Source organism: Aquarana catesbeiana, linkage group LG02 (assembly GCF_042186555.1).
Source record: "Aquarana catesbeiana isolate 2022-GZ linkage group LG02, ASM4218655v1, whole genome shotgun sequence".
Classification (NCBI taxonomy): Eukaryota; Metazoa; Chordata; class Amphibia; order Anura; family Ranidae; genus Aquarana; species Aquarana catesbeiana.
In genome coordinates, this window is record NC_133325.1 from 114879157 (window position 1) to 114894459 (window position 15303).

Consider the following 15303-nt stretch of genomic DNA (forward strand, 5'->3'; position numbering starts at 1 on the left):
CACTGGTTTTAAAGTGGTAGTAAAGTCAGTTTTTGTGATTTTTGTGATTTTTTTTTTTTTCCCTATTTACCTACAGGTAAGCTTATAATAAAACAAAACATACCTGTACTTTAAATTAATACCTCGTAACACGCACCATTTAGGAGCTATTCGCTCTTTTGGCAGCCGGTGACATCCGTGGCACATGCACTCTAAAGGAAAGGGATATGCCATTCCTTGAGAGCGATGTGCCGTGGCCTTGGCTCTGTGTGTGGAGTGACATCATCGGGGCTTGGCCATTTAAGCTAGCGAAGCCCACGAAGGAAGACTGGGTAAAGATGGAGGCCCTGTCCGCAGTGACAGCGCACCGCTGGAAGGATTTGTTTTAAGGTTAGTGTTTCATAGTGTGCTAGTATGCGATGCATACTAGCACAATATACCATTGCCTTGCCGGGAATTTTTTATTTATTTTTTTACATTTTTAAATGCCGCAGCTTTAATAACACTTTAACTGTTTCCTAAACTATTGTACGTATTGAAATGGACATGTTGAGAAAAGAAGTAGATTAGAGTAACAGTTTTAATGAAATAAGTGCTATCCTGCCCCTTCTTTCTCCGTCACAGGGGTTGATTTACTAAAGGCAAAAATACCTTGCACTTTGCAAAGTACAGTTGCTCCAGAGCTTAGTAAATGAGCAGAAGCGCTGCTGACTTCCATCATCCAATCATGTACCTAGCAGTTAGCCCCGTGGCCTGAGCAGTGTACCATGAGTGGATGTAACATGCCTTGGCAGCAGGAATCACTGTAGAGATATCAGTGAGTCAGGAAGTCGGGATGACAATGTCTCTTTAAAGAGTAACAACTTTTATTGTGAAAAAAACATTCCGCTTGGGTGATCTATGTACATTGCAAGGTCTGCTTCAGTTGAACTCTAGCACAAATCCCGGACAAGCCCCCAAATATTTTGTTTTTGTCTGTCTAGTAAGGTTACTTTGTGATATAAGCAAGGAAGCTCAGACCTCTACAGTGTATTTAATGTGCTTTTACTATACAAAAATGCTGTACATACAAAACCATTACAATATTAGGACTACAGTACAAGACTGACAGATATAACAAGCAAGATGCCTAGCAAATAAGCAGCAACTATGGTCTGTAAACAGTAGAAATACACTTAACAGTTACTTAACCTCAAGTTACTGTGTGTTCATGATCTTCGTAGCCAGTGAGGACTCAGGCTTCTTTAAGCAGTTGCTGGAGATCGGGTCAAAGCGTCTTCAGGTATCTTTTTTTTTTTTTTTTCTGGCTGGCACAGACCTTCCTTGGTGTTAAGGCATTATGGAGTCCTCTCCGTCAGCTTATGCCTGACAACCTTTTATTGGGAAGTTTCAGGTTGTCAAGCTTTTTGTCGACTACAGTTACAAACTTGTTTACTGTAGTTACAGAACAACAGGCTGCTCCAACTGTACCATCCCCACATGGGTGTGACCCCCTTTGGCAAACTGTGGTTAATGGGAGAAGCATTCTCCAATTCACCCTCTAGATGGAACTTTTGTATCATACCATAGGTTATATGTCAGAAAATGTATACCATTATGCAAATAACCTGTATTGAGACTATCTTCTATAATAAAAACCGTTTGTAAACAAAAGAAAAGCCAAGCTATTTGCCCAGGTTACAGACTTGTTTACTGTAGTTACAGAGACAATAAAAACATCTGTCAACTGAGATGGGAGCAATAGTTCATTGTTCCCATTGTATCCAACGATATTTGTTTCAGAAGTCCACTCAAACATTTAAGAGTAACCGGATTTCTGTTTGTTTGACAAACTACTAAACAGATTGTCCTATGTACAGTTATGTCTGATTAAAAAATCATATATATTTATCAAATGCAACACACTCATTCTGAAGAAAATAGCTGTTTGTCTGTGACCATGTGCAGTGAGTGAATCTGCATGGTAGTGGTTTTATTATCCATCAGTTTCTGTGCCTGCCGGGCTCTAATAAGGAAAGTGGCAGGCAGGAGCCACATTACTTTAAACGTGATTTCCCTTTGGCACTATCTCACCCAAAAATAATTTTTGTTGTGGGGGATCCTCAAAGTCTGCCTTGTATCTTAGTGCAGACTTCTAGAAAGCTCAGTAAGCCAATCCAAAAGCAGGAAATGGCTTACATCTGGGGAATGTCTGTACACCATCTGTAACCAGAATGCCTCCAGGTAACCGTATTGTATTGCATTTTACAAATTGGAAAGGAAAGGTTTTAACCACTTCAATACCGGTGTATAGTAATATGACAGCCACAGATGGGATCTCCCATCCTGGGTGGCCATCATTTGACGTCCTGGGCTTCCCGGCCGTGTAGGGGCGCGCGCCGCGTTGCTCGGGACCCGGTGCGCGTGCCCGGCGCCTGCGATGTCCGCCGGGCACCCGCGATTGCCCGTTAACCGAGCAGGACCGTGGATCTGTGTGTGTAAACACACAGATCCACTTCCTGTCAGTTGAGAGGAGACCGATCTCTGTTCCCAGTACAGAGGAACACCGATCGGTCTCCTCCCCTTGTGAGTCCCCACCCCCTACAGTTAGAATCACTCCCCTAGGAAATACATTTAACCCCTCGTGTCCCCTAGTGGTTAACCCCTTCCCTGCCTGTCACATTTATACAGTAATCAATGCAATTTTATAGCATTGATCGCTGTGTAAATGTGAATGGTCCCAAAAATGTGTCAAAAGTGTCCGATGTGTCCACCATAAAAAAGGATGTCAATTTTGTTTGGGTACAACGTCGCACGACCGCGCAATTGTCGTTTAAAGTGCGACAGCGCTGAAAACTAAAAATTGGTCTGGGAAGGAAGGGGGTGAAAATGCCCTGTATTAAACCGGTTAATAACATTCAATTACAATATGTCTTGTGTCACAATAATATATGCTATATTTGCTCTTTTTCCCACTACATTGAAGTTGCCCTTTAAGTGTTAGGATTTGATTAAGTATTGGGAGTGCTTTAGCTTTAGGGTGCACGTTGCAAACTACATACACTCTAGTGAACTGTAGAGTTTATCCCATAGTTTTGGAGCTAACAACTAACTTACCATTGAGTTAATGAAAGAGTTCATTGCAAAAGATAATTCCATATATAAAGTGAAAGAAGCCTGAAGCTGATAATAGGAAGTATTACACAGGTTTTTTGGTGAGCTTATATAATAGGACAGTGGGAAGGAGGTGGGAGGACTAAAATAATTTGGGGTACCTAGCAGTCTGCATTTCTGTGTTGACCTGCACTTTACCAATCAAGTCATCTACATGGGGTCTTTAAAAAAAAAACACAGCTACTTTGCCTTTAATAACCCCACGCATTAACACAAAGCAACGCATGCATTTTCAAGTTCATCTAGTATAAATGACCCCTAACCTTTGTTTTGTTAGTAAAAGTCTGAACTGTTTACGTCCACTATATGTGTCTGTGTGTGACTTAATTTTTGTAGGCATGGTGCACTGGTGTAAGGCATTGTTACACATTACAGTGTGCAGTATGATCTATAGAAGCCTGAACACTAATGAAGTGAGGATGATTGATGAGCAGCTTTGTAAATTTAAGAAAGAATGTGTTTGCCCCCCTCTTGGCCTTTCAGTTTAGTAGTAATCCAGGTCAGTGATCTTTGATCTGGAGCAGCTGACATCCTCTGTGACACACTGTTAGTGGTCACTTAGCGTCTGGGCCTTTATGTTATTACTTCTGACATTTCAATCACAGTACAACCTTCATCTCTAGTGAGAGCAGTTTATATTATTTTCACAAGTATATTTTCTTAAATGTTTCAGTGTTTGAGGTCTTGACATAGATTTGTTACAAGAGTCTGATCAAAGCTGCTTGGAGCTGTATGTTACAAGTGGGGGGGGGTTGACAATTTTTATAACATTCAGCAGCCAATTGATTCTACAAAAAAAAAAAAAAATTCCCAGTATTGAGCTGAAAATGGCATATGTGTTCTAAATGGTGGTAAAGTGTTAGTCTTTGTGGCTGGGCCTGGTGTGTATCGGACATCTTTTACAATTTACTGGGGTCTGTAATCCTGTTTTATTGAGGAAAGTGGGCGATTTTTTTTTTTTTTTAACTGCTATCACTTTTTAGATTATGTTTATACTGTCTCCAAAGGGCGTATTGGGTACTTGTAGTCAGTGCCTACCCAATGCCCACTAACTGGCAGGTATAAAAGGGAGTATTGAGCTTTACATTAATGGGAAATTGAAGTTCTGTATGCAGGGTTCAAGGTCAATATCCCAGTAACTTTAATCACTTCCTTTTGCAGAAGAATGTTCAGAGCTAACAAGACATATCTTAAAGGAGTTGTAAAGGCAGAAGTTTTTTTGTCTTAATGCATTCTATGCATTAAGATAAAAAGCCTTATGTGTGTAGCAGCCTCCCCAGCACCCCCTAATACTTACCTGAGCCCAATCTCTGTCCAGCGATGTCCACGAGTCCCTCGGCCATCCGGGACTCCCCTCCTGATTGGCTGACATACAGCAGGGGCACCATTGGCTTCCACGGCTGTCAATCAAAGTTGGGCAATCAGGAGAGAGAGGGGGCAGGGCTGAGCTCTGTGTCTGAATGGATACAAGGAGCTGAAGTTCGCCTCGAGTGCCCTCACAGCAAGCTGCTTGCTGTGGGGCCACTCGACAGGAGGGAGGGGCCAGGAGCACAGAAGAGGGACCTGAGAAGAGGAGGATCTGGCTTGCTCTATGCAAAACCACTGTAACAGAGCAGCTTTTTTTTTTAAATGAGACTTTACAATCACTTTAACATAGCTTCATGTCACTCCGTAATGACCCTGGGCTTTAATGTCAGAAGGCAGAGCGGCTTTCCCATCACGTGATCACTGTGTTTTGGCTCTCTCAGCAGTCACATGATTGGGAGCTCAGCCTGCTGGTTTCTGGTCAGAGGCCGTGACCAAGAGCTGTCAGACACCAATGCTGGACATTAAGTTCCACTATTCCTGCCAGCGCATATATGTTCTATGCAGTTGGGAAGACATTAAAGTAAAACTGCCCAGACTATGTACACTAAAGTATTTACATTTTCTGAACAAGCAGTAAAAGTATTTTAAGGCTGGGTTCACACTTATGAGAATTGGATGTGGGTTTCCTCAGCATCCAATTCGCACAGCAGGAGATTGCCACTGGCTCTCTATGGAGCTGGTCCACACATCTCTGCAGCGGCTCCGGTGCGAATTGCACAAGAGCCCTGTCTGTCTTTTGGTCGGTTTCAGGTCTGAATTTGGGCTGAAATCGGACCTAAAATGGTGAATGCAGAAGCACTGGACTCCTGCTGTGAGCCGCTGCGTGTTCTAGTGTGAACCCAGCCTTCAACAAGTCCTCATTCACCTCTGTAGCTATTGACATTGTGGAGAAATTTGTCTTCACGGTCCACTGCAAACAAATAGTACATGTTTCTAAAGCATTTAATAACTGATTGAAACTAGAAGATTCTTTGTTGTGACCTTTGACCTTCCAGGGATGGCTTGAAGGCTGTTGTTCCTACTAGTTAAGGATTTGTATATAACCCGCACAAAGTGTATTCATGCCAAGTTTTTGGACAATTCATACACCTTTGTTATGTATGAAGTATCAAGTAGAGCTGAAGGGTTTTTTTTTTTTGGGGGGGGGGGGGGGGGGGGGTTGCAGCACCAGAGCCCATTAGATATGCATAACAGTGTGCATCCCATTACCTCACCTGCAAGTGTCTGCTTCTGCTAAAAATAATCCCTACAGTGTTTCCTTCCCTGCTGCTGGGTACTGCCCTGAACAGCTGTCATCCGCCGCTGTGAGGGTTAACAGTAATGGCTGCTACTGTGGCATTATGCCATTCATGTTGCTCATATTACTGAACTCCCAAGATGCATCATGCTCTGTGAATGGGCATTCAATTTAAATTTTCCTTCTCCATTCACAGAAAGCGATGCATTGTGAGACAATAACAGAAGGAGTTGTGCGACTGGTGGAAAAAGCAGAAGGGGGCGAGTGGCAAAACTGTTCTCAGTAGCAGCTCCTGTTTTTAACCTACAGCACCAGAAAACAAAGGCACAGGGCAGTATATGGCAGATGTAAAGTAGACCCTGCAAGAAGCCAAAGTCTGCAGGTAATGGGATGCACACAAAAGCACATAACCTTTATATTCAGTCCCATATCCATACACAGAAGATAAAGGGCGCTTTCGAAAAAATCCTTTTAACAAACGGTCCACGTATAAATCGCTAAACCTAACCGACAGTGCTGATGTGTTGCTACTCCACTATTAAAACCAAAAGAAAATGCTATTAAATTTGTATAATTGATATGTCTTTCACAAAAAAAAAAAAAAAAATATATATATATATATATATATATATATATATATATATATATATATATATATATATATATATATATATATTATAATAATTTTTTTTTTTTAATCCTATATCTGTTTTAACCCAAATTGCTTCCATCCTAATGTATTGAGTTGTAAGTTTCCGCTGTTACTCTTGCTTTTAATTAACATCAGTCCTAAATTTCTTAATTTCATTTGCAGATTAATTTACGCCTTATCTTGGTAAGCGGCAAGACAAAAGAGTTTCTCTTTTCTCCAAATGATTCGGCGGCAGACATCGCAAAACATGTCTACGATAACTGGCCTATGGGTAAGTGAAGAGATACTTTCCTGGTGTGTGCAAATGTCTATTATGTATTTTGGATGACACTGGGATAATTTCTTATTAAGGGATTAGTTCTCCTAACCACTAGTACATAAAGTAACACTAAACTGGTTATAAAGAAGAATTTCTATTTAAAGTGTTACTAAACCCACAACAGTAAAATCAATCTGTATATGCAGTAAAGAATGCATGTTATATTCACTGTGGAACCTAAGGGGTTAGGCCCCTTTCACACTGGGACGGTGGGGGCGTCGGCGGTACAACAGCGCTATTTTTAGCGCTGCTGTACCGTCGTTCTTGCAGCGGTATTCGGCCGCTAGCGGTGCGGTTTTAACCCCCGCTGGCGGCTGAAAAAGGGTTAAAATCCCTCGTACAGCGCGGCTATAGCCACGGTATTGCCGCGGTATAGCCGCGCTATCCCATTGATTTCAATGGGCAGGAGCGGTTTAGGAGCGGTGAATACACCGCTCCTTCACGGCTCCAAAGAAGCGGTTTGCAGGACTTTTTTCACCGTCCTGCCAGCGCACCGCTTCAGTGTGAAAGCCCTCGGGCTTTCACGCTGAACAAACAGCGGAGGCTGTTTAGGAGCGGTTTGCAGGCGGTATTTTTAGCGCAATACCGCCTACAAACCGCCTCAGTGTGAAAGGGGCCTTAATCCTGCGCATTGTGTAAAAAGGCTGATTGATCCTGTATGCATAGATCCTCCCCTTCTTGCATTGTCTCCAAAACATGTTTGGATAAGACAGAGTAAATGGAGTCAGGCTGCACATGCTCATTTTGGTGTGTATTGCTAGACAGTTTTTTTCTTGTGAGAGTGTGTGTGATGAGCACCGGGTCAATCATCACTGTCCAGAAAAGGGGGTCAGGGGTCCTGCAGTCTTATAGAACAGACGGTGGAACCTAAGGGGTTAATCCTCTGCATTGTGTGAAAAGGCTGTTTGATCCTGTCTTCTCTGATCCTCCTCTTCTTTTACTGTCCCCAAGCCATCTGCTGATATAACAGAGCCCTGGGAGGCACTCTGCACATGTTCAGTTCGGTGTGTATTGCTAGATAGTGTTTTTTTTTTTTTTCTTGGGTGAGAGTGCATGTAATCAGCCCAGGGCCAATCAGCACTGTCCAGACAAAGTCAGGGGTTTTGAAACCTCATAGGACAGTCAGAGGAGAATGAAAACTCCTCCATGAGAAAAAGCAGTTTATATTTACTAAAATATTTGCATTTCCATACTCTGTTCTGTGTGAGACCATATATAGTGAATGCAGGATCCTGGGTTTAGTAACACTTTCAGTATTCTTAACATAAAATCCTCATGCACTGGAGGTTATAAAAAAGCAAGTAACGTTGGCTGTAGAATGCGTTTTTCAGCATTTTTTGCACTAGCGGTTTTCAGCTTTTTTTTATAAATGCCGAATAGCTGCATTTTTCTGCATTTTTCTGCGTTTTTAAGTGTTTTTCAGCTTTTATCAGAGTTAGAGCTGTTTTACAGCAGAAAAACTGGGCTGTATAGTGAATGATCACTCTGATAGCCAATCAGAGGCTTTCACAGCTGGCTGTGAATACTTTCCAGATGCACTGTAACTACTTCAATCACTGTTCTCTTTGCTATAGAAGAAGCTCTACCTGCTCTACTTCCATCCCCCTTTGGTCCTTCTGTGCACCTGTTCTTCCTCTATAAAACATAATATACATGTACACTATATTACCAAAAGTATTGGAACACCTGCCTGTACTCGCTCATGAACTTTAATGGCATCCCAGTCTTAGTCCATAGGGTTCAATATTGCATTGGCCCACCCTTTGCAGCTATAACAGCTTCAACTTTTCTGGGAAGGCTGTCCACAAGGTTTAGGAGTGCGTCTATGGGAATGTTTGACCATTCTTCCAGAAGCACAATTGTGAGCAAAAGGCCTGGCTCACAGTCTCATATAGTTACATAGTAGGTGAGGTTGAAAAAAGACACAAGTCCATCAAGTCCAACCTATGTGTGTGATTATGTGTCAGTATTACATTATATATCCCTGTATGTTGCGGTCATTCAGTCGGTAATAGTTTCTTGAAGCTATCAATGCTCCCCGCTGAGACCACCGCCTGTGGAAGGGAATTCCACATCCTTGCCGCTCTTACGGTAAAGAACCCTCTACGTAGTTTAAGGTTAAACCTCTTTTCTTCTAATTGTAATGAGTGGCCGCGAATCTTGTTAAACTCTCTTCTGCGAAAAAGTTTTATCCCTATTGTGGGGTCACCAGTACAGTATTTGTAAATTGAAATCATATCCCCTCTCAAGCGTCTCTTCTCCAGAGAGAATAAGTTCAGTGCTCGCAACCTTTCCTCATAACTAAGATCCTCCAGACCCTTTATTAGCTTTGTTGCCCTTCTTTGTACTCGCTCCATTTCCAGTACATCCTTCCTGAGGACTGGTGTCCAGAACTGGACAGCATACTCAAGGTGCGGCCGGACCAGAGTCTTGTAAAATGGGAGAATTATCTTTTATCTCTGGAGTTTTTCCCTTTTTAATGCATGCCAATATTCTGTTTGCTTTGTTAGCAGCAGCTTGGCATTGCATGCCATTGCTGAGCCTATCATCTACTAGGACCCCCAGGTCCTTTTCCATCCTAGATTCCCCCAGAGGTTCTCCCCCCAGTGTATAGATTGCATTCATATTTTTGCCACCCAAATGCATTATCTTACATTTTTCTACATTGAACCTCATTTGCCATGTAGTCGCCCACCCCATTAATTTGTTCAGATCTTTTTGCAAGGTTTCCACATCCTGCGGAGAAGTTATCGCCCTGCTTAGCTTAGTATCGTCTGCAAATACAGAGATTGAACTGTTTACTCCATCCTCCAGGTCGTTTATGAACAAATTAAATAGGATTGGTCCCAGCACAGAACCCTGGGGGACCCACTACCCACCCCTGACCATTCTGAGTACTCCCCATTTATCACCACCCTCTGAAATCACCCTTGTAGCCAGTTTTCAATCTATGTACTCACCCTATGGTCCATGCCAATGGACCTTATTTCCTTTCTAATTCATCCTGAAGATATTTTATCGGATTGAGGTCAGGACTCTGTGCAGGCTATTCAAGTTCCTCCACTCCAAACTCGCACATCCATGTCTTTAAAGGACCTTGCTTTGTGCACTGGTCCAAATCATTTGGTGGAGGGGGATTATGGTGTGGGGTTGTTTTTCAGCGGTTGGGCGTTGTCCCCTTAGTTCCAGTGATGGGAACTCTTAAGGCGTCAGCATTCTAAGACTTTTTGGACAATTTCATGCTCCAAACTTTGTGGGGACAGTTTGGGGATGGCCCCTTTCTGCTCCAACATGACTGTGCACCAGTGCACAAAGCAAAGTCCATGAAGACACGGATGGGTCAGTTTGGGATGGAGGAACTTGACTTTTCCCCACTCGGTCTAAAACTAAAATTAGTCTACAACTAAAAATAAAAATTTGCCTGAAGGTGGACCATATGATTCTTTTGGGACATTTCTGTACTTTAATGCCATATTGGCCAAATGTATGAAGTATTCTAATGAACTATTTGTGTGAATGGTGTAATGACTTGAAAAACACAGCAAAACGTTTGACCTTTCATTTTCCAGTTAAAGTGAATTTCTACATTGTGGTCAAACATTTCTGACTCCATACCACAGTTAACAGACCACGAACCAAACACTGCTTTTCCGCAAAGAAGTGCTGGCTTTGAAGAAATTTATTTTAAGCAGAATTCCAGCTAAATAAGTTGAAATTCAAATAAGTATACTGTTTTGTCTGCGAGAATATTTTTAGCTGTTTAGTTCCTTGTTATCACATTACTGCTGCAGTGTATAGAGGGTCATACCCATGTTCAGAGCTTACTGCCTCTGGGCTGCTCATTAGAAGAACAGCCATCCCTTCTCACTGTTGGGATTGTCCACTTCTTGTTATCTAAAACACTGCCATCTTCAGCACACAAACAATGCAGCATGTTAGGATAGCAACATTGTGCAGTGCTGTAGAAGCTGGTTGTCTCTAGTCTTGTTTCCCATGTGCAAAATAATAAAGGAAAGGGCTAATCCAAGCTTTAAAAGATTCAAAACTAAGTGAATGGGGTGACTACCCAAGAACAGCAAACTCTGCTCTCTAGCTGCAATTTCAGCTGCAGCTTGATGTACCAGTCAAGTTCCTCCATCCCAAACTCACTCATCCATGTCTTTATGGACCTTGCTTTGTGCACTAGTCCAAATCATTTGGTGGAGGGGGGATTATGATGTGGGGTTGTGTTTCATGGGTTGGGCTTGGCCCCTTCGTTCCAGTGAAGGGAACTCTTAAGGCGTCAGCATACCAAGACATTTTGGACAATTTCATGCTCCCAACTTTGTGGGAACAGTTTGGGGATTACCCCTACCTGTTCCAACATGACTGCGCACCAGTGTACAAAGCAAGGTCTATAAAGACGTGGACGAGCGAGTGTGGGGTGTAGAAATATGACTGGCCTGCACAAAGTCCTGACCTCAACCCGATAGAACACTTTTGGGATGAATTAAAGTAGGGACTGAGAGCCAGGCCTTCTTGTCCAACATCAATGCCTGACCTCACAAATGCACTTCTGGAAGCATCAAACATTCCCTTAAACACACATCTAAACCTTGTGGACAGCCTTCCCAGAAGAGTTGAAGCTGTTATAGCTGAAAAGGGTGGGCCAACTCAATATTGAACCCTACGGACTAAGACGCCATTAAGTTCATGTGCGTGTAAAGGCAGGTGTCACAATACTTTTGACAATATAGTTAGTTGTCATGAGAAGAGGAACATATGGGAAATATTCCAGTTGGGATTCTAGTTCTCATGACCCTGGCATGACCCTGGAGGAATTTCTTCATTTTCTATTGTGACTATTGAACAGAAAGTGAAGGGAAATCTCCACAATGGGACACAGAGGGCAAAAAAAAAAAACCTGACCATTGATTTTAACCCCCCTGCCTTACTACAATCTAAAATGGGGGGAAATGTTTGGCTTCAGTTCTTCCTTAACCTCTTCCCGACCGCCTCACGCAGATATACTGAGGCAGAAGGGCACGTACAGGCAGATTAACGTACCTGTACGTTGCCCTTTAAGAGGCGGTTCGCGGGCGCGCTCCCACCCACGGACGCGGTGTCCTCGGGGATACCCGTAAAGAAGAACGGGGAGATGCTAATGTAAACAAGCATCTCCCCGTTCTGCCTAGTGACACTGTCACTGATCTCTGCTCCTTGTGATTGGAAGTGGCGATCGGTGTAGTGTAACACACAGCCCCCCACAGTTAGAAACACTCCCTAGGACACACTTAACCCCTACAGTGCCACCTAGTGGTTAACCCCTTCACTGCCAGTGACATTTTTACAGTAATCAATGCAATTTTTTAGCATTGATCGCTGTATTAATGCCAATGGTCCCAAAAATGTGTCAAAATTGTCCGATGTGTCCGCCATAATGTCACAGTCACGATAAAAATCGCTGATCGCCGCCATTACTAGTTAAAAAAAAAAAAATTATCAATATAAATGCCATAAAACTATCCCCTATTTTGTAGACGCTATAACTTTTGCGCAAACCAATCAATAAACGCTTATTACCAAAAATATGAAGAAGAATACGTATCGGCCTAAACTGAGGAAAAAAAATGTTTTTTTAAAATATTTTTTGGGGATAATTATTATAGCAAAAAATAAAATAAAGTGTTTTTTTTTTTTTTTCAAAATTGTCGCAATTTTTTTGTTTATAGCGCAAAAAATAAAAACCACAGAGGCGATCAAATACCACCATACTCTATTTGTGGGGAAAAAAAGGATGTCAATTTTGTTTTGGAGCCACATCGCACGACCGCGCTATTGTCAGTTAACCACTTCAGCCCCGGAAGGATTTACCCCCTTCCTGACCAGAGCACTTTTTACAATTTGGCACTGCGTCGCTTTAACTGCTAATTGCGCGGTCATGCAATGCTCTACCCAAACGAAATTTGCGTCCTTTTCTTCCCACAAATAGAGCTTTCTTTTGATGGTATTTGATCACCTCTGCCGTTTTTATTTTTTGCGCTATAAACGGAAAAAGACTGAAAATTTTGAAAAAAAATGATATTTTCTACTTTTTGTTATAAAAAAAATCGAATAAACTAAATTTTAGTCATACATTTAGGCCAAAATGTATTCGGCCACATGTCTTTGGTAAAAAAAATGTCAATAAACGTATATTTATTGGTTTGCGCAAAAGTTATAGCGTCTACAAACTAGGGTACATTTTCTGGAATTTACACAGCTTTTAGTTTATGACTGCCTATGTCATTTCTTGAGGTGCTAAAATGGCAGGGCAGTACAAAACCCCCACAAATGACCCCATCTTGGAAAGTAGACACCCCAAGGAAATTGCTGAGAGGCATGTTGAGCCCATTGAATATTTATTTTTTTTGTCCCAAGTGATTGAATAATGACAAAAAAAAAAAAAAAAAAATTTACAAAAAGTTGTCACTAAATGATATATTGCTCACACAGGCCATGGGCATATGTGGAATTGCACCCCAAAATACATTCAGCTGCTTCTCCTGAGTACGGGGATACCACATGTGTGGCACTTTTTGGGAGCCTAGCCGCGTACGGGGCCCCGAAAACCCAGCACCACCTTCAGGATTTCTAAGGGCACACATTTTTGATTTCACTCCTCACTACCTATCACAGTTTTGAAGGCCATAAAATGCCAAGATGGCACAACCCCCCCCCCAAATGACCCCATTTTGGAAAGTAGACACCCTAAGCTATTTGCTGAGAGGCATGGTGAGTATTTTGCAGCTCTCATTTGTTTTTGAAAATGAAGAAAGACCAGAAAAAAATTTTTTTTTTTTCTTTTTTCAATTTTCAAAACCTTGTGACAAAAAGTGAGGTCTGCAAAATACTCACTATACCTCTCAGCAAATAGCTTGGGGTGTCTACTTTCCAAAATTGGGTCATTTGGGGGGGGTTTGTGCCACCTGGGCATTCCATGGCCTCCGAAACTGTGATAGGCAGTGAAGAGTGAAATCAAAAATTTACGGCCTTAGAAAGCCTGAAGGCGGTGCTTGGTTTTCGGGGTCCCGTACGCGGCTAGGCTCCCAAAAAGTCCCACACACGTGGTATCCCCGTACTCAGGAGAAGCAACAGAATTTATTTTGGGGTGTAATTTCACAAATCCCTATGGCATGTTTGAGCAATATAACATTTAGTGACAACTTTGTGCAAAAAAAAAAAAAAATTTGTCTCTTTCCCGCAACTTGTGTCACAATATAAAATATTCCATGGACTCGACATGACTCTCAGCAAATAGCTTGGGGTGTCTACTTTCCAAAATGGGGTCATTTGGGGGGGTTTTGAACTGTCCTGGCATTTTATGCACAACATTTAGAAGCTTATGTCACACATCACCCACTCTTCTAACCACTTGAAGACAAAGCCCTTTCTGACACTTTTTGATTACATGAAAAAATTATTTTTTTTTGCAAGAAAATTACTTTGAACCCCCAAACATTATATATTATTTTAAAGCAAATGCCCTACAGATTAAAATGGTGGGTGTTTCATTTTTTTTTTTCACACAGTAATTGCGCAGCGATTTTTCAAACGCATTTTTTGTGGAAAAAACACACTTTTTTAAATTTTAATGCACTAAAACACACTATATTGCCCAAATGTTTGATGAAATAAAAAAGATGATCTTAGGCCGAGTACATGGATACCAAACATGACATGCTTTAAAATTGCGCACAAACGTGCAGTGGCAACAAAATTAATACATTTTTAAAAGCCTTTAAAAGCCTTTACAGGTTACCACTTTAGATTTACAGAGGAGGTCTACTGCTAAAATTACTGCCCTCGATCTGACCTTCGCGGTGATACCTCACATGCATAGTGCAATTTCTGTTTACATTTGACGCCAGACCGACGCTTGCGTTCGCCTTAGCGCGAGAGCAGGGGGGACAGGGGTGCTTTTTTTTTTTTTTTCTTTATTATTTTTTTGCTTTTTTATCTTATTTTTAAACTGTTCCTTTCATTTTTTTTTTTAAATCATTTTTATTGTTATCTCAGGGAATGTAAATATCCCCTATGATAGCAATAGGTAGTGACAGGTACTCTTTTTTGAAAAAATTGGGGTCTATTAGACCCTAGATCTCTCCTCTGCCCTCAAAGCATCTGACCACACCAAGATCGGTGTGATAAAATGCTCCCCCAATTTCCCAATGGCGCTGTTTACATCCGGCGAAATCTAAGTCATAAAATGCTTGTAGATTCCGGTTTCTTAGGCCATAGAGATGTTTGGAGCCACTCTGGTCTCTGATCAGCTCTATGGTCAGCTGGCTGAATCACCGGCTGCATTCTCAGGTTCCCTGTTGAGACAGGAGAGCCAGAGAAAAACACGGAAGATGGTGGGGGGGGGGGTGCATTCCCTCCCACTGCTTGTAAAAGCAGTCTAGAGGCTAATTAGCCGCTAGGATTGCTTTTACATGAAAGCCGACCGCTGGCTAAAAAGAATGATACCAAGATGATACCTAAACCTGCAGGCATCATTCTGGTATAACCACTCAAAGTCGTGAATGGCGTACCTGAAGACAAAAAAATGGTTAACAATAAAGCACAGTAAACTGT

General features: G+C 41.9%; 1 protein-coding gene across 1 annotated transcript in view; it reads left to right on the forward strand.

Moving 5' to 3' along the window:
- Positions 1-15303, forward strand: part of UBL3 (ubiquitin like 3) — a 271044-nt gene that overhangs the window by 151873 nt on the left and 103868 nt on the right. The window contains exon 2 of the mRNA XM_073613366.1: positions 6552-6660. Within this exon, the coding sequence (XP_073469467.1) occupies positions 6552-6660 (109 nt within the window). The remainder of the gene's footprint in view (positions 1-6551; positions 6661-15303) is intronic.